The sequence below is a fragment of the Microchirus variegatus genome, assembly GCF_963457635.1.
Source record: "Microchirus variegatus genome assembly, chromosome: 18".
Taxonomy (NCBI): domain Eukaryota; kingdom Metazoa; phylum Chordata; class Actinopteri; order Pleuronectiformes; family Soleidae; genus Microchirus; species Microchirus variegatus.
The window spans coordinates 2,930,291-2,953,038 of NC_139819.1; the positions used below are offsets into that span (position 1 = coordinate 2,930,291).

The following is a 22,748-nucleotide window of genomic DNA, read 5'->3' on the forward strand; positions in this document are numbered from 1 at the left end:
TTTTAAGCAAGATTTTCAGTTTTTAAATTTCAACTATTTTTCATTTTCACTCAGAAGCTTTTATTTTGATAGTTTCATCTGAATCAAAATGATACAAAGTCAGATTAGAAAATCTGTACGAGGCTGATTAACTGTTGATTAATCTCTTCTCGGGCTACAACGATTAATCAGAATAGATGATCATTGACTTAACCTTTTTTCAAATTTTTTCAGCTTCTTAAATGTGAATATTTTCTGGTTTTTTTTGCTCCACAAAACAAAGAAATTATTAAAACTGAATAATTTTTTAGTTTATGGACAAAAACAAGACCAAGATCATTTCCACTTATCAATATTTTCTGACATTTCATGAACCAAACTAATCCATTAATCAAGAAAATAATCAGTGGATTAAGAAAATAATCTTTAGTTGCAGTCCTAATCTCTTCAGCCTCAGTTAAACTGCATTAAGAAAGTAAAATAATCTTTTATTTGAATTTTTTATGTCTGTTTTCGACCCGTTTCCTCTTCTCACTTTTTCACGTTTGAAAACGCGAAGTCACGTTGTTTTTGTTTATCGTCACATTCGGGGGATGAACCACTGACCGTATATTCAGAGTTTGGGTTTACGTCGTTTGTCACCACAGACCTTTTTTTTTTATTATTGTAGTTTCTTTTAAAGGTTTAATTTAAATGTTCTAGTTTTTTGTCAGGAGGTTGATTTATAAGCTATGCACAAACGTCACTCGCCTCCTGAAGCTTTTTTTTTTAAATGTTCTCTTTGTGCATTTAACAGATTCTTCTATTGTAACAAAGCTATAGTATAAGAATAATAATAACCTATACGTTTATTAGAGAATAAAGTTGAAATATTTAGTTACTGCCATCTTTGTTTGTGGTTCTCAGCAAAAGTGACGTCTAAACAATAAAAATCTAATCCGAGTTTGTGTCTGTGTTTGTTTGTTTTTTAATCTGTGTTGCAGATTAAACGTCTGTTATCTACTGATGTGAAGCAGTAAAACAGTCACTTTAGTTTAAACAGAGGCAGAAGGTCACGGTGACCTCATGAACTTATTAACACACAGATAAAGTACATTTTTAGATAATTTGCCATCCTTGAGAACCTATATGTAATACTCTAGGTTCAACAGTAGAGGGCGCTGTCCACACTGTTATTGGATGAAAACCTTTTTGTTTTTACGGGGAGAACAAGGTTAAAATTTAATTTTAATTAAAAACTCTTAAAAAACGTTTTTTGGATAATTATAAATCAGTCAGTTTAATGTATTAATGTGTCACGTGGTTTAAATTCACTCATTCATTCATTCACACAGCTGTTTTCACTGAGTGACCTGATTTCACCTAAATTATCAGCGTACACACGTCAGCGTATCTCCTCTACGTCAACTGCGTAAGTTAATGAAGTTAATCATCGTGGTGTTCGTGGCTACAGATGAATACGGGTGAGTTTTTCGTCGTAGTTTAACTTTTACTGTAGTAAATCGCGCTGTTTCCGTTATAAAACACATTCAAAGTCGTTTTTGGTTCATAAATGTAAGATTTTAGCGCACTAATCGGACGTAATTAGTGCTAATTTACTGATGCTGGCGTGATAGCGTCGGTGTTAGCTACCTTACATTAAAAACACCTGGGTGTTTGTTAGCATGTTAGCCTGCGAGCTAACTTCATACATGAAAGTCAGGGTTTGTTCCAGAACAATCCAGTTTTTCTCGTTTATTTGACCCAAATTTGGAAATTTTAACAGATTCTGGAGTAAAAGTCTCTTTTTTGAGTTTAATATTGAGAAGAAAACAATTTAATTAGCACTTTAATGTGTGTTAAAGTTCATTATTCAGACAACTTCATATTTACACATACGTGTATTTGGTATATTATATTACACATATATTTTCAGATTTTTAGTCATATGTTACACATATATATATATATATATAAAATGTATGTATATATACATTTACAGATGTACTGTATGTATGTGTGGAAAAATACATTATATATATATATATATATCATATTTTAACCTGAACTGAGTTTATTTAATTACTGCGTCTCCCCGTCCTGACCAGGAGAGGGCGCTGTGTGACAGACTGGTTGAGGTGGAGATTGATTAAATCTCATATACATTTATAAATAACATAATTAACCAGTTGCAGTCAACAGACTATTTAATGGTTCACTGTAAATATATATTTTTAATTAAAAGTATACAAAAATTTAACTTTTAAACCTCAGTGACCTGAATAAATCACATAATGTACCAGTTGCAGCTCAGATTATTAAATGAAAGTTTAATTTGTGTTGTGGAGTGACTAGCACAAGTTTTTAATTTGGTTTGAACCTGAATGATCCCTAACTGGGAATATATTTATTTAATAAAAATATTAATTATTATTAATAATGTAACTTTTAACCCTCAGTGTCCACATTTAATGAAATTTCACAATTTAAAAAGTGACCAGTTTAGGTTTTGGATTTGAACCTAAACTATGCCTTTAATCTATTAACAAGTAAATATAAACTTACTAAATCACATAATTAAACATCAACAGTGAATGTCAGTGTATATTTTATTCTCAAAAAGTGTAATGGCTGTGGAGTGACCGGTATATGTTTTATTCTGAACTATAACCTTTGATTCATAACCATGTTGATATAAACTTACTAAGTTACATATTTATAAATAAGATTAACAGTAATTTAAGAAAATGATCATTAAAAAAAAAAAAAAAAGAAGTAACTTTTAACCCACAATCAGATTATTTACCAGTTGTTTCCTGTAGATCAGGGGTCACCAACCTTTTTGAGATGAGAGCTACCTTAAGGGTAAAAAATAATATGGAGGGCTACCATATAATATTTTTTTGTTTGTTTACCATTTAAATGATTAATATTATGCATTCAACTGCATACACATTCATTCCAGTGCTTACTCCTAACGATTACCAGTTTTTATAAACAATATCAAAGATATTTTACTGAGCGATCATACGGATACATGCAAGTGAAGTGAAGTAAAGTGAGCCCGCGGGCACCGTATTGGCTGCCTGCGGGCTACCAGGTGCCCGCGGGCACCACGTTGGTGACCCCTGCTGTAGATTTTTTAAGGCAGTGTTGTAAACATGTCTGTATGTTTGTAAGTTTTGGTTTTATTTTTCCAGCTGTGGATGCACAAAAAAAAAGCACATGTGGTTTTTAATCTGTGTGTGTGTGTGCACGTCTGATCAGTGAAGGCCGGCAGAAAAGTAAACCACAGATCAACTGTAACAGCAGACGACAGTTGACTTTCACTGTGGTTTCCTTTGCTGGCTCACAGACACACTGTGGGTTTACCACCACATGCTAGCACACGGCCACGCACACGCACACACACACACACACACACACACACAAACGGCAGCGCTGCTTCCCTGTGTGAGGAGGAAGTGTCTGCAGCTCAGACTCGTCCTCTGATTTTCTTTTAGTTTTGTTTCTGCAACAATGAAAAACTTCCATAAATATCCCACAGTTGTGTTTTATCCAGAAAATAGAAGTCAAATAGTGAAAAAAGTCTCTTTGTCTGTAAGGCTGCAACTTTTTAAACATCAACATTTTAATAATGAAAAGAAATACAGAAAAAGCTGAATTGTGGTGTTCCCACAAGGCTCAATTTTAGGTTCCCACACTTTGTGACACAAAGTGACCACACGAGGCAGCAGTAGAAAAATCACTGATTTTCTCTCTGGACTTTGGTGTGGGAGAGTGAGCGGTTTACAAACTTCAGTTTCCTGTTGGAAAAGTCTGTCTAACAGTGAGAGAAAGACGTGAACATGTTCTTGAGATATTGTAGACTTAAACTTACTAATGTAGATCAGTCGAAGCAACTTAAAACCCCTTTTTTAAATGAAAAACTGCTACATCCAACATTTTACCAACGGATGTTGCTGTATCTGTATAAAACATATTTAAAAATAAGATTCACTATAAATATATTTATTTAATTCAAATATTGATTAAAAAACGTCGGTGTACTCATTTGACTCATCAAAACCACCGTGTGGTTATCCAGGAGGGTCCCCTCGCTGGTCCCAGCAGAGTTCACTATTTACTGTACATGTTAAAATATAAATACAAATGTTGTTTTTTTTTTTTTTTGGAAACAGGAAGTCTCGTCTTATTATAGTCGGAGAGGGTGAGCAGTCAAATAAATGAATTCTTTACCAGAAAGGATGTGGAAAATACAGAAGTACGACTTTCTCCGCTCGTGTGGTTCTTTCAGTGGTCGTTTTCAAACATTTTAAAAATGATCACAATCTGAAATAGGTTATTAATCCCCATGGGAAAATACCTTCAACATTAATTATATTACTGCATGACTCACTTAAAGTTCTCCTGGTGACGATTATGTTAAAATTAAAAAAAAAAAAAAATCAGTTTTAAACCCTTAAAACTGTCCACAAAAGACACTGAAATGACTTACTTTACATTTTACATTCCACATTCCAATCTATTTATCAAACACATTTAATATGACACTGCTGAACCATATTAATGCAAAACATTTAAAAACATAAACAAGTTGGAAAAAGTGTGGGACCTAATATTGAGCCTTGGGGAACACCGCGATGCAACATTTTAAGTAGTTTGTGTGATTTTTCAGCTTCTTCAATGTGAATATTGTTTTGTTTCTTTGCTCCATAAAACAAAGACATCAAATAAGCAATAATATATGTACAAATTGTACAAAATATTATATCCACTTCACCCATGTTAGATTTTGTGAATATTATAGAGATGCTTTTTGTCATTTAATGTCCCTCTCTCATTTAAGCCCCGACTTCAAACTAATGTGCGAGTTATGATGATGTCAGGAATAACTGAAATCTGTCACATCAAACTCCCACACGATACCAATATGGCAAAATATTGTGTATAAGTAACAAGGAAAGAAATCTGGCTCAATCAGCAGAAACCGCAAAGATGCCACAGGTTTTGAATTTTGTCAAGTCAGGACGGGAAAGTGCACTATTTTCCTACACACACACACACACACACGCACATAGTTCCTCATTTGCAGCCTTATAAACCCAGACTCTACCATGTTCATCATCACTTCATCACATCGTCACTTCATCACATCATCACTTCATCACTGGTGCTGAAAGATCACGATGGTGAAAGCGCTGCTGCTCGTGACGCTGCTGACGTTCTGCTGCTGCATCACCACGGTGCACGGTGAGACTCTTTTTTTATATATTTATGACTTTATTCAGTTGTTTTTAAACATTTATGACCTTTTTTTAAACCCCTTTTGACTTATGTTCAAACTAATGACAAACTATACTTTTAGCATTTGTGTAGATTAAGTTAATAAAACAGACATTTGTCATTTGCATGTAAACATTTTACTAAACATCAAACTGGAAAAACGATACTTTCATATTATGTAAGTTATTTAAAAAGAAAATTAATAATTTGTGTAGATAAAGTTATTAAAAAAAGAAAGGTGTTTTCTGCATTTATAGACATTCTACTTAAATTCAAATGGGAAAACTATATTTTTATTATTTTTGTCGTTAAAGTTAATAAAGAGACATTTCTTAAATCATCAAACTGGAAAAACAATGTTATTAATAGTTTGTGAAGCTATAGGAAAACAAATGTATCATCTGCATATACAGACATTCTGCTTATCTTCAAATGGTAAAACAATATTATTGTTTGTGAGGGAAAGAAAAACAAATGCATCATCTGCATATACAGACATTCTACTTTTGTATATTCAAATGTCAAAACATTGTACATTATAAATGAAACATATAAGTGATTGTTGTTGTTTTTCTCCAGCTGTGCGGAGACATGGATGTCACTGCATCAATGTGTTATCTCATCGCATCCCGACGAGGGCCATCTGTAAAATGGAGGTGATTCCTGTGTCGGGACAATGTCGTCGCACCGAGATCATGTGAGTCACTATGTGTGAAGGGACTGAAGAAAAACCACTCAAAAATAACAGAAGAAGACATCGTGGACAGTTTGCTCTGTCCGCGATGTCTTCTTCTGTGGCGTTTATTGTTCTGTCTGAGCTCAAACAGTTAAGATTATTCTGCGCTTAAAATTAAAAATCCCTCCGTTTTTTTCCCCCACAGAATCACCACGAAGAGGAACATGACTTTGTGTGTGGATCCAACAGTGAACTGGATCAAAGGGCTTCTCTCTGAACTGCAGAAAAAAAAGTAATAAACGGGTAAATAAATGCTTGGTCGATCAAAATAAGTTGTGTAAAAGTGATACAAACGGGCTAAAATACAAATAAAGTGCAAACTAAATAGTAATTCAAACTATGAATAAACTAAACATGAGTTTACTCCTTCTGTTTTTAATCTCAGGATTCCTGAAGCCTCGGGTCGCTCTGTGGCAGCTGTCGAACTGTGAAATAAACTGAGCCAAAAACAAATCATTCTACTTCATATTTCTTCATTCTATGAATATTTCTATTGTTTTTTTCTTTGGAAAAAAAGAAAAAAAAAAAAAAATGGTCCCATGTTTAATGCATCACAGATTCAACACTTAAGATGTTTTATTTTGGAGATCTGTTTAAAAACCTTGTTCAATGAAAGGGATTTCTTTTTCATTTCTGTATTGTTTTCCACAATATAACAAATAAAAAAAAAAAGTAAAACAAATTGTGTTTATGACCATTTTTGCTGTCTAATGAGCTGATACCAAACTATTCAAAACCACTGGAACACCGAGAAGTTCTGCCTCTGATTCTGGTTCCTATTTATTACCTTTTATTTACTCATTAAGAATGAACAAAGCAAATCATGTGAATTTAAACTGAAGCCAATATATTATATATCTGTAAACACTGTTTTGTCACTGGACTGTGACCTTTTACTATAAATATTATTTGACCCTTAATTTTTTATAATTCCTGCTAAAGTTGAGAAAGAGAAAGGTGTCATCTGCATATAGAGACATTTTGATTATCTTCAAATGGGAAAACTATATTTGTGTAATTTATCTCAATAAAGTTAATACAAATAAATGTGTAATTCACATATAGAAAGGTTTTTTTAATCATCAAACTGGAAAAACAATATTTTTAATTGTTTGTGAAGCAGAAAGAAAAATAAATGTATCATCTGTATATAGAGACATTGTACGTAAAAAACCCATCTCTTACTCTGCTCGTTGAACCTTTCTTAAAATAAAATAGAATAAAAACACACACACACACACACAAGGATAATGATGATTTTTAAAAAAATCCAACGTTTTTCTGAAACAAATTTATTTTCAACACTTTTTTTTGAAACTTTCTGTCGACTCGAGAATTTTGATAGAATTTCCCAAAGATGTTTTTGGGAACGGAGCAAAAGTGCGGCAGTAGTTTTATCAAAAAATGCACAAAGACATGGGAATTGAACTACAACTGCAGCATGACAAGACAGTGTGTGTGTGTGTGTGCGTGCGTGTGTACGTACATCCCCTGTGCTTACGAAGGATTTTCAGAATCATAGCTTCCTGTGTGGTTCTGCTCGTACACTGCGACGTTTGTTTTGTCGTTGTTTTTGCTCGATGCATAGCACAGCCCTGAGTTTACAACGTTACATAAAGGGCTATCACGTCTAATCGTCTGACACAGATACAAAGTTGCGAGTCCACGGGAATCTGACGCGACGAGGCTCCGACGACAGATTTCACGGTGAACCTCTGTGAACACATCATTCAGCTCCTGCTTATGAATCACGAGCTGATTCTTCTCAGGAAGTGTTGTTTTTTCTTTGTCTGGCACCGATAAATAAATATAATCTGATTACCACACAGGTCATTCAGTGGGGAGGGGTGAGGATGGGGGGGGGGGATTCTTTGGCCGCTCAGGTGAAGGGAAACAAGACGATACTCTGTAAAGACTGCAGATTTTCAAAGAAAAAGAGTATAAAGCTTATTATTAGTCAACTCGGGTTGCATTATTGCCAATATATTCAATTTTTTAAAGGGATAGTTCAGGTTTTGTGATGTGTGGTTGTGCTCTGAGCTCAGAATTAATAGATTTAACAAAAGATAAGTCTGCTATCACATCTTTACGTCTACACAAAACTGAAGTATGTAAACCACTCACTCTCCCACACCAAAGTCCACAGAGAAAATCGGTGATTTTAGCTCACGGGGACACAGGAGCTGCTGGTCTACTGCTGCCTCGTGTGGTGACTTTGTGTCACCGGGAATAAGGCTGAATGTAGGATTTCAAAAGCCGAATTTTTACAAAATAAGACACGCCCACTAAGAACCACATGATACAACCACACGCTCCTGGATTATCCCTTTAAAAGCAGATATGACTGCAGCCGTCGCCGCACTGCACGCGACCAAAATTGACGCTCCTTCTGTTCTTCACATTATTTATCATGATCAGTGAGAAGGTACGAGACCCGTAATCCAGCAGAAACGTGAACGCGTCCACGCTCGACTGTGAGGAGGAGACTTTCAGAACATCACACGACGACAAACCACTCAACTTCTTCATTAACCTTCAAGTTTCCTTTGGTTTTTAAATGATAAAGCGATAAAGTGACACAAGATTATTCATATTTTCTACGTCTGTCGATATCACAAACTCAATTCTCTCCTTTTAAACTATTGAGTTGTGAACAACACATTAGTGCCGAGTCATTTCAAGCCATATCAAACGCATCATTCGCCGACTGCGCCACAAATATCCTTCTCCCATAAAGAAGAAGAAATAAACAGCCCACAAACATGACTCAGCAAAAATGCTGCTGCTGCGGATTATATATATATATGGGACTGTAGATCTAATCCAGTGAGTTATCGGCCCGTCCCCTGGTAATGTCCCACCGTGCAGGAGTCGATCTGAAAGCCTCCTCTGAACAGTGCATTCATGTTGTCATGAGATGAATTCATGTTTTCATTTCAAAGCTCAGTGTAAACTGTGACATTACACGACATGAAAAATGCCCAGTGAGAACATTTAAAATTAAAAACAGCACTTTTTTTTTCTTCATCTCCCAGAGTAGAATTATTATTATTATAATTTTAATTATTATTATTACTATTATTATTAATATCTGATTAAAATATGTACCTTTTTTCATCCTCGTATAACATTCAAATATGCTAATTGTAGCCGGCTGCAACAGTTATTCGAGGAATTGATTATAAATCGATTACTAAATTCATCGCTTTGAGTGTTTGTTTTTTTTTGTTTTTTTTTAAATAATCCAAACCAGTTTGTGTGATTTTTCCGCTTCTTAAATGTGAATATTTCCTGGTTCGTTGCTCCATAAAACAAATAAATCATTCAAACCCAAACATTTTAGTTTGTGGACACAAATCAATCATTTCCAGTGTTGTGACAAACACTGATCAATATTTTATGAGCCAAACGGTGACTCTGAAAATAATGGTTAGCTGCAGCCCTCAATTGTAGTGTATTATGTAGTGTTTTTAACTCTAAAAAGATTTACTCACATCAGCCGACACCTGTGGAGCGGATTTATGTTAAAAAGGTTTGTCGTCATAGCAACAGTCGGGCCGTGATCATGAAAAAAGAAAAAAAAAGAAAAGCAGCTTCATCCCAAACCCAACATTTGGTATCAAGATTTTTTCAAAGGGAAAAATAGAATAAAACATTTACAGTGTGCAAAAACAAACAGGGCGAATACCTCACTCCTATTGGTCGGTGTCGTAGAGCTGGAAGGGTTCGGATGGTTTCTGAGTGAACTGTACACGGTCCTGTATAAACCTGGAGGCGGGGCCAGGGCAGTGTTTAAAAGGCGGGGTCAGGAGGAGGAGGAGGAGGGGTAGTGGGCGGGGCTCCGTCCGGCTGCACTACCTGTTGACGGGCAGGTGCAGCCCGTTGAGGGGGTTGAGAGGGTGGGGCGGGGGCGGGTGGAGCTCCAGCTGGGCCAGCAGGGAGAAGTGGTCCGAGGGGATGTGGGGGTGCGGGCAGCCCGTGATGTTGTTGTCCACGAGCCACTGGCTGTCCAGAGGTCCCATCAGACCCAGCACGCTCATGTGGGTCTTAGAGAAGAAGATGTAGTCGATCACACCCTGTGGACACAAAGTCAACGTCATGTGACGGCAGGTTAGGGGAAGGGCGGGCGGGCGGGCGGGCGTCCAACACATCTTTCCCACACCAAACCCCATAGAGAAAATCAGTGATTTTAGCTCGCTGGGACACAGGAGAGCTGCTGGTCTACTGCTGCCTCGTGTGGTCACTTTGTGTCACTGGGATAAAGCTGAACGATGCCGAATTTTACAAAATTAGACATTTGAACTTAGTGATGGAGGCAGCAGTGGATCAACAACTTCTGTGGGCTGTGATGTTAAAATCACTGATTTTCTCTAAGGGGTTTGGTGTGGGAGACTGAAACTGACGTAGATTTGATTTAAATCTGTATCATTAAATATTAATTAATCTAAAATGCGTTGCATAGTTTTATGATGGTTCTAATGACATGTTTTGGATATAATAGCAATAATAAAAGTGGCACCTCTCAACCCACGTATATTTGTGGTTATCGATCAATAATTCCATAACCTTTTAGTAGAACGTGAACCGAAAGACGTGCGAGCGCAGGAGACGCTAATCTCGCCGCCTCTGCTCAGGAATCGAAGACGACATCATGTTGTGTGAAAGTTTCTCTCTCAGTGCGGCGTCTCCCCACAGACGTGTGATCACACACACACACTCTGTAGGTGTTCACACTGTCGTCGCACATCAGCTCATCAGGAAACATTAATGTCAACAGATGCAGGGAGAAATGAGTCAACTCCTGAGCAAACATCCACCGTCAAATCGCTGAGTCATCGGCGAACAAAAGCGTCAGCAGCGAGAAGTGTGAAGTTTATTTTCGCACATACAAAAACCAAAATATTTCCCGGTGTCTGATTAATAAACGCAGCGGTTAAAAACATGGAGACTCTGATCTGCGATCCGCCCACACACATGCGTCTAATGGTGTTTATTATCGTTTAAGCGCCGTTACCCAAAAAAACACCTTTTGAAAAAGCGGATGTAAAAATACAGAATTTTTGGTCGAAAAACAGCCTGCTTCACTATAATCTCGATATTTGTGACACGGGACCTGGTTTTATTTGTGAAAAACACTAAATATTGCATATATATATTGAATAAAATATACATGGAATGGAGAAAATTACCTTTTAAAAGTCACTTAACTTCAGTTTTAAGTCTAATTATTTGTGTTATAGCAGAGTTTTACCATATTTATAGTCCGTGTTATTGTAACACGTGCAAATATCTATATCTTTGGGATCATGTAATACAGGAGGAACACTGACCAACACTGTGCCATCACATTGACACAGCTGTACAAAAAAGAATCAACATGTCTTCTCAAAGACATTTAAACAAAACGGACAGAGGCTCATACCTTTTGAATTTTCAGCTCATTTTAAGTGTAAACAGAAAGTGATCAAGAGTCTAGTGTCTTGTGCCACAGGCGTCGACAAATCGGCTTTTCTGTGGATGCTCGAGCATCAACACGATCTGTCATTGACTGTGTATGTACACTTGTAAACCGGTGTGAACACATCATAACGCTGTTAAATTAGAGTAAAAAACCCTGTGGCAGATAATCGTCAGATGAGTTTTTTTATTTACCTTGAAGTCGTACGTGTAGTTGGTGTAAGGCATCAGATTGCTGTCGTAGGCGCTCTTCAGCTGGAAGCTGTGTGTGATGCTTCCGTCCGAGTTGCCGTTCTTGCCGTTGCAGTTGAAGTTGGTCAGACAGTCGCTGTAGCGCAGCTCCTTAAAGTCCTTGTGGTTGTCGGCGACGCCGCCGTCGCTCAGGTATTCCACCACACCTGGACGACACGAGACATTCACACGTTCACCGTCAAACACAAAAGCACCAGAGAGAGACTCATGAACGTGAACAGGGAAAGTGAGGCTTTTTTTTTTTTTTTTACCAGAATCTGGCAGTGAGTTGAGGTCAGCACACAGGACGATGGGGATGGATGAAGGGTCAGAGGTCGGCGAGCCGGTCGCCACGGAGCCCGACGCTCTCTCTGCGATGTTCTTCAGCTCAGACAGGAACATCATGGTCTGGATCAGCTTCACGTCCGAGTACTCGGGATCCCAGTGCATGTGGGCGTTTGCCACCAGGACGAGCTGCCGCTCCTGAGGAGGCTTCATCCCTGCAAACAAAGGGGTGGGGGGGGGGGGATAATCCGGGATTAAAACAACAAACATGACAAGAACGAAGAATCTTCCATAAGAAAGTGACCATGATGAAATAAGACGCCTGACGAAACTTCAGAAACTCAACTGATTACTTAAGTGAAGAAAAAAATATGGGAAGTTTAACCTGCTCATTCAAAACATAACTACATAAATGATCCACACTGCGTAATTTGTGAAAACAGCAGATTTCATTACTTTCTAATCAAAGTCTCTACTGATATCTGGTGGCATAAAGATGTTACTGCATAAAAGTTCATAAACACAATTACTTATTACTTTATTAATTGTCTGCCAAAAAACTACATTTGTAATTGCCAATTTATTTATCTGTGAATATTTCCCAGATTAACTGAAACATTCAGATGATAGAAAACAGACCGTTTAAAAATCTGGATTTGTTGTGGTTTTATTGACATTTGAATATTGTCAGGCAGTGGACAAGTATTCTGGATATGATTAATGAACAATGAAACAATAATTAACAGATGGGATCACACTGACTGACGCAGGAATAACTGGAGGCCTAAAGTTTCTAAAGTCTTACCACCGGAGAACGTGTCCTTGTGGACCTCGAGCAGAACCGCCACCCCTATGTTGTCTTTGGTCATCACTCTGTTCAGCATGACCTCTGACCCCTCAGAGTTGGCCATCGCCACCTGGTTAAACTCCACGGTGTGTTTCTGGACCAGAGTAAACCTGAAGGAAAACACACACAGAGATTTTTTACACAACTTTACAAACAAGTCAAATACCTTTTTTTTTATAACTTACTTACCTACGTACAAAAGACTTGCCTCATAAAATCTACGTCAGTTTAAGTCTACGATATCTACGTCACCACTCACTCTTCCACACCAAACCTCATAGAGAAAATGATTTTAGCTCATGGGGACACAGGAGCTGCCGGTCTACTGCTGCCTCGTGTGGCCACTTTGTGTCACTGATTTACATCATAATGAAGGACTTTAAATGCCAAATTGACAAAATAAGGACATTTGAACTTGGTGATGGAGGCAGCAGTGGATCAACAACTCCTGTGTGCTGTGAGGTTAAAATCACTGATTTTCTCTATGAGGTTTGGTTTGGGAGAGTGAGTGGTTTACAAACTTCAGTTTCCCGTTGGAGAAGTCTGTCTAACGGTGCAGATAAAGACGTGAAATGGTTCTTCAGTTTAAATTGGCCTGAACTCACTTGTCGGTCTTGAAGAACACCGCGCAGCCGTCCACGTGTTTCCTCTCCTGTTCAGAAACCAGTTTGGCACGAGATTTTGGACAGAAGTAGCCGTCATAGCCGCGCTCCTTTAGCGTTTCTAGAAACAAGGTGTAGTATTGCTCCGTCTCGACCTCCTGCACACAACACAGGAGGAAGAGGAAGAGTCGGTTCGGGTGTCGGCGAGTCGTTTTTTTCATGGTTTCATGGAAGACCTGGTCCTCTTTGTTTACCTGCAGGCTGATGATGTCGGCGTCACAGCTGGTGATTTCCTCCATGATGCCTTTCTTTCGATATTCCCAGTTGAGAGCCCAGGACGGACAGTAGCCGTAGAGCTGCCGCGTGGCGTACTTATCACACAGCACGTTGTAACACATGACTGTGAACACGGCTGCAGGAGGAAATTATAATTATCATTAGTTCATAGTCTTTGAATAAATCCCTCAATATCAGCCTTTAATAACAGGAAATGACATCACCAAACACACGTGTGCATTAAAGCAAAACTAAAATAATGCAGGTACCTGTGGGGATCATCTGGTCTCGCTCTTTCAGAGTGATCCACGGTCTTTGAGGCAGCTGCTCTGGATGAACTGGGAAATAAAGATTAGGTTGTGAGCACAGTGGTGAACTTTAACTTTATGTTCAATAGGGGGCGCTACAGCTGATCATGTGGCAGTCTGTTGGTGGATGAAAGGAATAGCTCAGTATTTGGCAGTCAGTTTGTTGGTGGACGTATAGAATTGCTCAGTATTTGGTAGTCGGTTGGTAGATGCACAGAATAGCTCAGTATTTGACAGTCAGTTTGTTGGTGGATGTATATAATAGCTCATTATTTGGCAAAGAAGAAGACGTGAATTGTAAAGCAGAGGCGCGTTTGTTTACCTGCTAGATTGTCGAGCATGTAGTTCAAAAGCTTCCTGGTTCCGTCGGACTCCTGGTACAGGTTGAGGATGTCCTGGGACAGAGGGTTTCCTGCTCAACACACACACACACACACACACACACACCAGAGACACAACGTCACAACAGAAATTTGTGAATGTGATTTAAATCAGACACTAATTTCTATAATTCCATTTTAAATTAATTCAAATAAAACATCCGTCAGTTGTGAACGTGATGCCGAGTCAGTTGAAGCCTGAGATTCAGGAACTGGACTAGTTTTTCTGACACTACAGACTCACCTTTAAGCCCCAGGGTTTGTAACTGGAACAGCCTCCCAAGTTCATAAGGCAGAACTCGCAATAGATTGTTGTTTAAAAGCAATTCCCTGCAACAAAAAACAAAAACAAAAACGTGAATGTGTTATTTTTGATCAGCTGATTGTACATCCGTTAGCTCCTGTTTGCTGAAATCACAAATTTTTTCTATGGACTTTGGTGTGGGAGAATGAGTGGTTGACAAACTTCACTTTCCTGTCAGAAAACTCTGTCTAAAGCTGACTTTTTTTTTTTCTGTCGTCCCCATCGACAGCCATGTTTTCCATCACAAACTGACCTGAGAGAGACCATGTTGCCCAGCTCGGCGGGCAGACTCCGCAGCTTATTGGACGACAGGTTCAGGTAGACCAGGTTGGGCAGCTTGGCGATGTCCGGCGGGATGCGGCTCAGGTTGTTGTCGTTGATGTGCAGCGTTGTCAGGTGAGTGAGCGTCCATAACGAGCTGCTCAGGCTCCTCACGCGACCTGAGGTCACACACATAAGACATTTTCAGACAAACACTTTCTTCTTCTTCTTCTCACGTCAGAACAATATCTGAATTCATGGACTAAGTTGTCATGTGATGCTGTTCAGAGTGGGGGGGGGTGGGGGGGGGGAGAAACCCACATTAAAAGAACACTCAGAGCATCATGTGATTATAACAACCTACAGTGAGAAGAAGTAAAAGCAGATATGGAATGCAGCCGGTGGCCGTGCAGAAAATTAATACATTTTTAAATCCTACTTTTATTCTTTATTTATTCATTATTATTATTTAAAATATATTAATAATTTAAAATTAACTTTATTTCCATAAAAAAAAAAAAATGCAAATAATCTTTGCTCATAATTTTCTGAGTTCTGCTGTTTCTTTCCTCAGGACTGTCAGATTAACACTGAGCTTTGAACAGTCGTTAGTTAGTTATTGAGTTAGTGAAAGTGACCTGATATCTCGAGCTCAGTCCAGTGAGACTTCTTCCCACTGGCCACCTCCTCTGCTGGCATGATGGTGTAACATCTGCGAGGATCTGGAGGGTCATATTTTTCCTTTGGCATACCTGGATATCTGGCAAAAAACAAACAGGAACAACATTAAAACACAAAGATTTGACTTTGAATTCAGAGAGAGAGCCAAAATTAAAAACTGTGTCAAGTTTAGAGATGAACTGAATGAACACATAAAAACATAAATATAGAAGAGACCGGTAAATAAAAATGATTTTCCATTTAAATCATATATCAGTATGTCAACAATTATTACTGGACGTATACAACTAAACATATTACTGTTGATTTAAGTTCTCTACAAAAATTCCCAGACTTCCCAACAGGAAACAACGAAAAATATCAACGAAAATCAACCATAAAAAAATGTCACTTTCTAAAGTTTCAACAAACAAATTATCACGTAACCACAGGTGGTTTATAGCATGTTGTTGTTTTTTGAAACAATGTTTATGATAATGAAGTTTGACGTCCGTGTGGACGTAGGTTTTTGCTTCAAGGACAAAGTGATAAGATATTAGTGGTGATGAAGACGTGGAAATATGATCCACATTCACCGTTTATTTTAATAACAATAGTTGACGGTGTCACACAGAGGAGTGAAACCTTTATCTTCATCCTGCAACAAAAAAGCCACAGAAACTCTCTTCATCATTTATTATTTCAGATGTTAAGTGTTTCCTGTACTGAACATACTGGACACTTTTTAATTACTTCTACTTTGATGTTATGCGTTTATCTAGCGCATATAATACAACGCAACACATCAACATTCAGTTAAGTTTAAATAGAATAATGGGATAGTCAGCTTTTTAGTTGGTTTTACATTTGGTTCAAAGTCAGAAAATAATAATAATACAGTTAAAAGTTGATTATGAATGGTTACTAAATTAATTAAAACATGTTTCTCCGAATTTTAAATGTGAATATTTGCTGTATTTTTGCCTCATATGACAAAATAGATCTATATTCTAAAATGTTGGTTCTTTTCAACCTTTGATCAACGTTTTTTTCAAAATGTTATGACCTTTTATGAACTAAACTAAAAACAAAGTATTATCAGATGAACTAATTATGTAAATAAAGGTTATTTTCAGCCCTAAATGGCTCAGTTTACAGGGGAAAAAAAAAACTAACTGACAACATTTACTTTACATATTTCATTAAAGTTGTCATGACAGTCAATCTGTTGCCATGGAAACCAGAAGCTCATTCGTCGCTGTTGTTATTGCCTTATTTCCCGGCTTTGATGTGTTGTTGTATAAATGTAATAAACATATGACAGCAGCTGCGGGAACAGCTGAGCGGCGCGTGGCCAAACATAGCTGTGATGTCAAAAGTGACAAACGCGCTGAGGACGTTCGGAGCGGCCCCGGGCCCGGTCCTGGTCCGGCGGGTCCCGGTCCGGGTCCAGGAGCACTTCAACCCGGCAGCAGCTGTCACACACACACCCACACCGCTGCTGCTGACCCTCCACACACACAGTCACACAAACACTCGTGTTACAGTTATTAATAAACTCACACACTCTTTAAAGTCCACACACACACACACTGTGACACACACACACACGTGAACCGAGCTCCAAGCACCGGGCTGGATTAGGTCGCTCGCGGCCGCAGAGGCGCACGCTGGCCGGACACAGCGTGGCTGAGTGAGTCGGTATAAGCGGAAGCGGGAGCGAGAGTCGACCGTGAGCCGTGTCAGTTCCGGCAAAGTGTCGGCAGAGAGAGAGAGAGAGACAGAGGAGACGTGAGACGTGACGTTACCTTCATTCGTGGGCGGAAGACGAGGATTGACGGAGAAAAGTGGGGAAGTCTGGACGCGACATGCAGCAACGGCAGCGGCGGCTGGTGAAGCCGTTCAGACCGTGAACGTCTCGGAAACAGAGAGAAGAACAACAAACGTCACTTCCGCTCGTGCCCGACGCGCGTACGGTGCCACCTGTATTAATGATCCAGCCACAGCTCACAGCTTTAAGGTATTTTTTATTTTTACATTTAGCAGCTTATATATAATGTTATTGAAGTAAGTTAAATTGTTATTAGATTTATATTAATTAATTTATTTGAGTACAGGAACTTGAAATGTTAGTGGAAGTCAAACATTTCCCACAGAAAATCGTATCAAACGTTTGCCGAATAGTGTAACTAATGGTACTATTTTTCATATATACAATCCCATATTTATGCGAGTTTTATGTGCTTCCTGAAAAATACTTGTACTTTTGATTATGCGTTTTTAAACAGAGATTTGGTTTTCTCCTCCGGAACCTTTCAGAACGTGTCGCTGTTGCCGCACGGGCCATAGTCGTTCCTAGTCATGGCAACTTGCACGCGGACAGTGTGGAAAGGTCAGTTTGTGTCATTTATTTTCCTCGTTATTGACATTTAAATGAGTTGACGTGTTTTGCGAGAATACTGTGAACGATGTCATTTCAGTTCAGTGTTTAACTTTGACGTCAAATCAATCGCAACCGGTGTGTTAGCTAGTCACATACCCCAAAACACATGATCAATATGTGCGTTTTTTTTCTGTGCATTTCTCTCTTAAGTTATCTACACATGGAAAAAAATATTTAATGATTATATCGTATTCACACATGTCTTATGTTTAATTCGGCATCGATAAAATCGACAAGGGAGCTTTTATTTAAGCAAAAAATAGCAGTTTCTTCGATGCATATTCCTTCGACCTCTGCTTAGCGTTGTCCCATTGCGGTAACGAGCAATGCTAACAGTTTTATTCGCTAATATGAGGAATGTTTGGTGGTTGACGTGTATGCCGAATTAAAAAACTGAATTATAAAAATTATTTCACAAACATGAGATCATTATTTGACACATTGAAAATGCACCAAGCTCCATTACAGCACTTCAGCCATGTTTTGAAGCAACTTGCTTGACACCATCTGGTGGAATTAAACAGATATTACTCATTCAGTTGTGATTTTTGTATAATATGACAATGTTGAATCAAGGGTTGTGTTTGCTTTTCTTGTGTTTTTTCTCAGTCTTAGCAAGATGTCAGCGGCAGCTGATCAGTGCTGGTGGTCCGTCCTTCATGAACGTCCCACAAGCTGCACAGAGGAATCTCCCTGTCAGGACGTTTGCAGCTGCCAGGTGAGTTCAGAAACTTTGAATGTGATCATATGACCCAAAAGAGTGACAGCTGAATAAATCTGACCCCTGGTCTTTTTCACAAGTATGGAGTTAGCTGGAGCAGATGTTATTCCAGACCGGCAGCATTTCTGATAAACACCAGAGAAACGTTTACACATCGCAATAAAGCATGGAAAATAAACACGATGTTTAAATTAGCTTTGGAGTCTGTAACGAATCTAAATTATCTATAAGATAAATGGGATGGGTTAATGGCAATGATCGTGTTTGCTATGTAAACGATGTCATTAAGTCCAGTGTGTCATTTGTCAGGACTTTCCAAAAGAAAGACAAGAAAAAAGAGGAGGAAGAGAAGAACAAAGAGAAGGAGGAGAAGAAGAAAGAGAGGGTTGTTGTGGATGACAGTGACAGACATAAACCGTATGGAAAGACGGCGTGGGCGCCCGTGGACGACGTGTACATCCGTAGGTTTTACCCCAGGACCGCGTACGCCGCGGTCGACGCCATCGACCTGCTGAAGAACTTTCAGGTCCTGGACTTCACTCCTCCCGCGCAGCCCGTCTACATCGACCTGAAGCTCAACATGAAGCTGGAGAAAAAGGTAACGCTTGTTTTTAATGATTGACCAAAGACATGGCCGCCATAGACCAGCATTTTATTATCGTTTAATTTTCTTTTACAGTAATTCCACTAATATAATAACAATGTGACCGATGTCTCCCACAGAAAAGAGTGGACCAGTTCGTCAGCGCCATTCATTTCCCCTTTCCCTTCACCACGGAGATGAAGAAAGTTCTCGTCTTCACTGAGGTAAAACGACAAACTTCCTCCGCTCTTCAGCCTCATGAATCTTCATTTCCGAGTTGACTGATTGTGTGTTGTTGATGAATAGTTTTAATCTGTTGTATGTGTGTGAGCATGACTCAGCGTTTGGTCTCTCTCTGCTCCTCTTGAGCTCACCGTCGCCACAGGCAGCGTTTGATTAATCTTCCCGTGGAGCAGCACGAGTCGAGCGCCGTGACTTAAATGTCACGTTTTAACGATCGTAGCAGAGTCGCGGCGTCCCTGCATCAGATTAACGCGCTCGTGTGTGTTTGTCTCACTGCAGGATGAAAATCAGGTGAAGGTGGCAAAGGAGAACGGAGCTGATGTCGTGGGAGGAGTGGAGCTCATTCAGCAGGTGAGAGACGCTGACATCAGGTGTCCATTTTCACCTGTTTTAGTCATCGATTCAATGTTTTTTTAAATATTGAAACACATTTAATAAGCTGAAAAAGAAACTTTACTTCTTTCACTGTCTTTTTGCTCCAAAGAAATCATTAAAACTGATTAAATTAAATTATCATTGTTCCAGTCAGTGATTTCCAGTACGTTTAAATTGTTAATAAAGTAATGAAAACTGTAACATTTATGGAATATTATGGGTACCATGATTAATAGATCCGTATATGGTTAATTCTTTAATTAATTAATTGTCAACTAATACTGATATTCTGATTTTTCAGCTTCTTAAATGTGAATCTGCGAAATCATTCAAACTGAATCATTTCTCTTTGTATCCTGACATCCTGTGCGCCCCCTGCTGGAGTCTAATATAATCTAACGTGTAGTTTTTATCTTTGTCGTTTTCATTGATTAGATCTTAGACGACGAGATTTCGGCCGACTTCTACGTGGCAGTTCCTGAAATGTTGTCCAAACTTTTGCCGTTGAAAAACAAACTGAGGAAAAGTTTTCCAAAGAGCAAGAGAGGTGAGTTTAAAAAATAGCAACTATAACAACATGTCATTCAAACTGAAGCCTCACACTTTATTTATTTATGTGTATATGTGTGTGTGTGTGTGTGTGTGTTTTCTCTCTCAGGCTCCGTTGGCAACAACATCCCTAAAATGCTGCAGTTGTTCAGAACAGGTCATGAGTACATGGTGGTGAGCGAGTGTTACGTCAGGACACAGATCGCCACGGTATGTCCACACACTCTACAGTAATCTCGATTAAACTGATTATTAATGTTGTGACTGATGGACCCTTGACTCGCTGCTGCCCTCTTGTGCTCACTGTGTTTTTGTCTGTGTCTCACAGTTGGACATGTCCAGAGAACAGATCTTGTCAAACCTGCAGACAATCCTGCAGGATGTTTGTTCTCAACGACCAGCAGACATGGGTAACACTATCATAAACATAAATAAAACGGGTCGTCTCAAAACATGTGATGGAAAAAGCACATTTTTAATGACTTAGCAACATTTCCTGTTGAGTTAAATGATGACATCACTTCCTGTTCCTCCTCCTCAGGTCCTTTCATAGAGAGAGCAATCATAGCCAGTCACACCAGTGAATCTCTGTGGTTCAAGAGTGAAGACGTTTTACCAAAGCCTGCTGAGGCGAAGAAGGTGGAGGTGGTGGAGGAGAAGTGAAGGAGAATGTTTGAGTTTGTGTAAATAGTCCATGTTCTGATTAAACTGTTTTCTTGTGATGTTTGACTTTTGTTGTTTTTTCCTGTGAGAAAAAAAAGAGAAGTTGTTTATTAATCTTCACAAACCAGAACATGTTAATGAGTGAGTGTTTTTCCACGACATGAGGACGTGTCAGTCTGTCAATAACTGTTTAAAAAAACTCTTATTAACAGATTCACCTCATGACCTTTTTAACAGTTATTTTAGTTTGAGTTCGTTTTTGTTGCTTTTCATGGTTTAAACTTTTTAAAACCTTTACATTTAAGTCAAATGGTATTCTATTGCAGTTTAACATTATGTAATATCATATATAAATACCACCAATTATTGTTCGTGACCAAGAACCCCAAAAAACCTCGTCATTCAGGAGTAAAAACTGACCTTCAGACTTGACCTCGGCTGTAGTTCCACCACGTGGACACCAGGTGGCAGTGTTGACTTCTGTAAAGTGAGCAGAACTCTTTTTCATGACGAAGACGTTTCTTCAGACAGAACTTTGAAGGTTCTTTAAAAGTTAAGGTCTGGTTTTAAGGTGATGATTAGAGTTTAAGGTTAAGACATTTAGTTGTAATAGTTAAGGATAAGGAAATTACTTCTGTGTGTGTTCTTGTATTTGTTACCTCTTTAGGACCTTTTTTCTGTCAGGACCAGTCAGTCCTCATGGAGACCAAAACCTGGACCTAATGAGGCGTAACCTTCATTTCTAAGATTTGAATTGAACTGGTTATGGTTCAGGTTAGTGATAAACTATTTATTTAGTCTGTTAAAGTGAATGGAGGTCAATGCAGTGCAGAGTCCTGAGAAGAATAGCTGCACAAACCTCTATGTTTGTGTGTGCACGCGTGTGTGCGTGCGTGCGTGTGTGTGTGCGTGCGTGTGTGCATGCACTGAAGTGGTTGCACTTAATTAGCCATCGTGCCTCTGATGCTGCACAGGTTGATGATATTCAGTACAATAATGAGTGTTTGTTTGTCCCTGTGGAGAAAATAGGAAGCAGCAGATGATGGTGATGATGGTGATGATGATGATGATGATGATGATGATGTAACGGGATCATCAGCAGTAACACAGAGAAAGAGAGAGAGAAATGTTATTACTATAAAATGGTGGAAATGATGGAAATGATAAAAATATCAGGGCTGACGTCAGTGAGTTTATTATTTCTGTCTCTTAGTCACTAAACAAAAGACTAAAATCTACGTCAGTTCAAGTCTACGATATCTACGTCACATGTTCACGTCTTTATCTCACTGTTAGACAGACTTTTCCAACAGGAAACTGAAGTTTGTAAACCACTCACTCTCCCACACCAAACCCCATAGAGAAAATCAGTGATTTTAACATCACAGCACACAGGAGTTGTTGATCCACTGCTGCCTCCATCACTAACTTCAAATGTCTCATTTTGTCACTTCAGTGTTTGAAATCCTTTGCTCGGATTGACCTCAGTGGCACAGAGTGACCACACGAGGCAGCAGTAGACCAGCAGCTCCTGTGTCCCCCGCGAGCTAAAATCACTGATTTTCTCTATGAGGTTTGGT

At 38.8% G+C, this 22,748-nt stretch overlaps 3 protein-coding genes across 4 annotated transcripts; 2 read left to right on the plus strand and 1 right to left on the minus strand.

Annotated features, from left to right (window-relative positions):
- The first annotated feature begins 5,117 nt into the window (after positions 1 to 5,117).
- Positions 5,118 to 6,535, plus strand: cxcl13 (chemokine (C-X-C motif) ligand 13). The gene is made up of 4 exons (XM_083904483.1): positions 5,118 to 5,211; positions 5,824 to 5,941; positions 6,126 to 6,223; positions 6,366 to 6,535. Exons 1-3 carry the CDS (start codon positions 5,148 to 5,150, stop codon positions 6,214 to 6,216), a joined length of 273 nt encoding a protein of 90 aa, XP_083760609.1. The 5' UTR covers positions 5,118 to 5,147; the 3' UTR covers positions 6,217 to 6,223; positions 6,366 to 6,535.
- A 690-nt stretch (positions 6,536 to 7,225) lies between these two features.
- Positions 7,226 to 17,511, minus strand: cnot6l (CCR4-NOT transcription complex, subunit 6-like). Its single transcript, XM_083904884.1, has 12 exons — positions 17,400 to 17,511; positions 15,570 to 15,691; positions 14,924 to 15,110; positions 14,611 to 14,696; positions 14,309 to 14,398; positions 13,948 to 14,016; positions 13,657 to 13,814; positions 13,406 to 13,560; positions 12,759 to 12,910; positions 11,941 to 12,168; positions 11,633 to 11,835; positions 7,226 to 10,056 (listed from the first exon to the last, which is right to left on the minus strand). Exons 2-12 carry the CDS (start codon positions 15,679 to 15,681, stop codon positions 9,835 to 9,837), a joined length of 1,662 nt encoding a protein of 553 aa, XP_083761010.1. The 5' UTR covers positions 15,682 to 15,691; positions 17,400 to 17,511; the 3' UTR covers positions 7,226 to 9,834.
- mrpl1 (mitochondrial ribosomal protein L1) lies at positions 17,471 to 21,183 on the plus strand. 2 transcript variants are annotated; one of them, XM_083904886.1, is made up of 10 exons: positions 17,471 to 17,611; positions 17,911 to 17,983; positions 18,644 to 18,752; positions 19,065 to 19,353; positions 19,479 to 19,562; positions 19,861 to 19,932; positions 20,392 to 20,503; positions 20,615 to 20,715; positions 20,834 to 20,915; positions 21,047 to 21,183. In XM_083904886.1, the coding sequence occupies exons 2-10, from the start codon at positions 17,953 to 17,955 to the stop codon at positions 21,166 to 21,168; spliced, it is 1,002 nt and encodes a 333-aa protein (XP_083761012.1). In that variant the 5' UTR covers positions 17,471 to 17,611; positions 17,911 to 17,952; the 3' UTR covers positions 21,169 to 21,183. The 2 variants fall into 2 exon arrangements, with proteins under 2 accessions (XP_083761012.1, XP_083761013.1); XM_083904887.1 differs by having other exon boundaries at positions 17,481 to 17,611; positions 17,880 to 17,983.
- Positions 21,184 to 22,748: the final 1,565 nt, after the last annotated feature.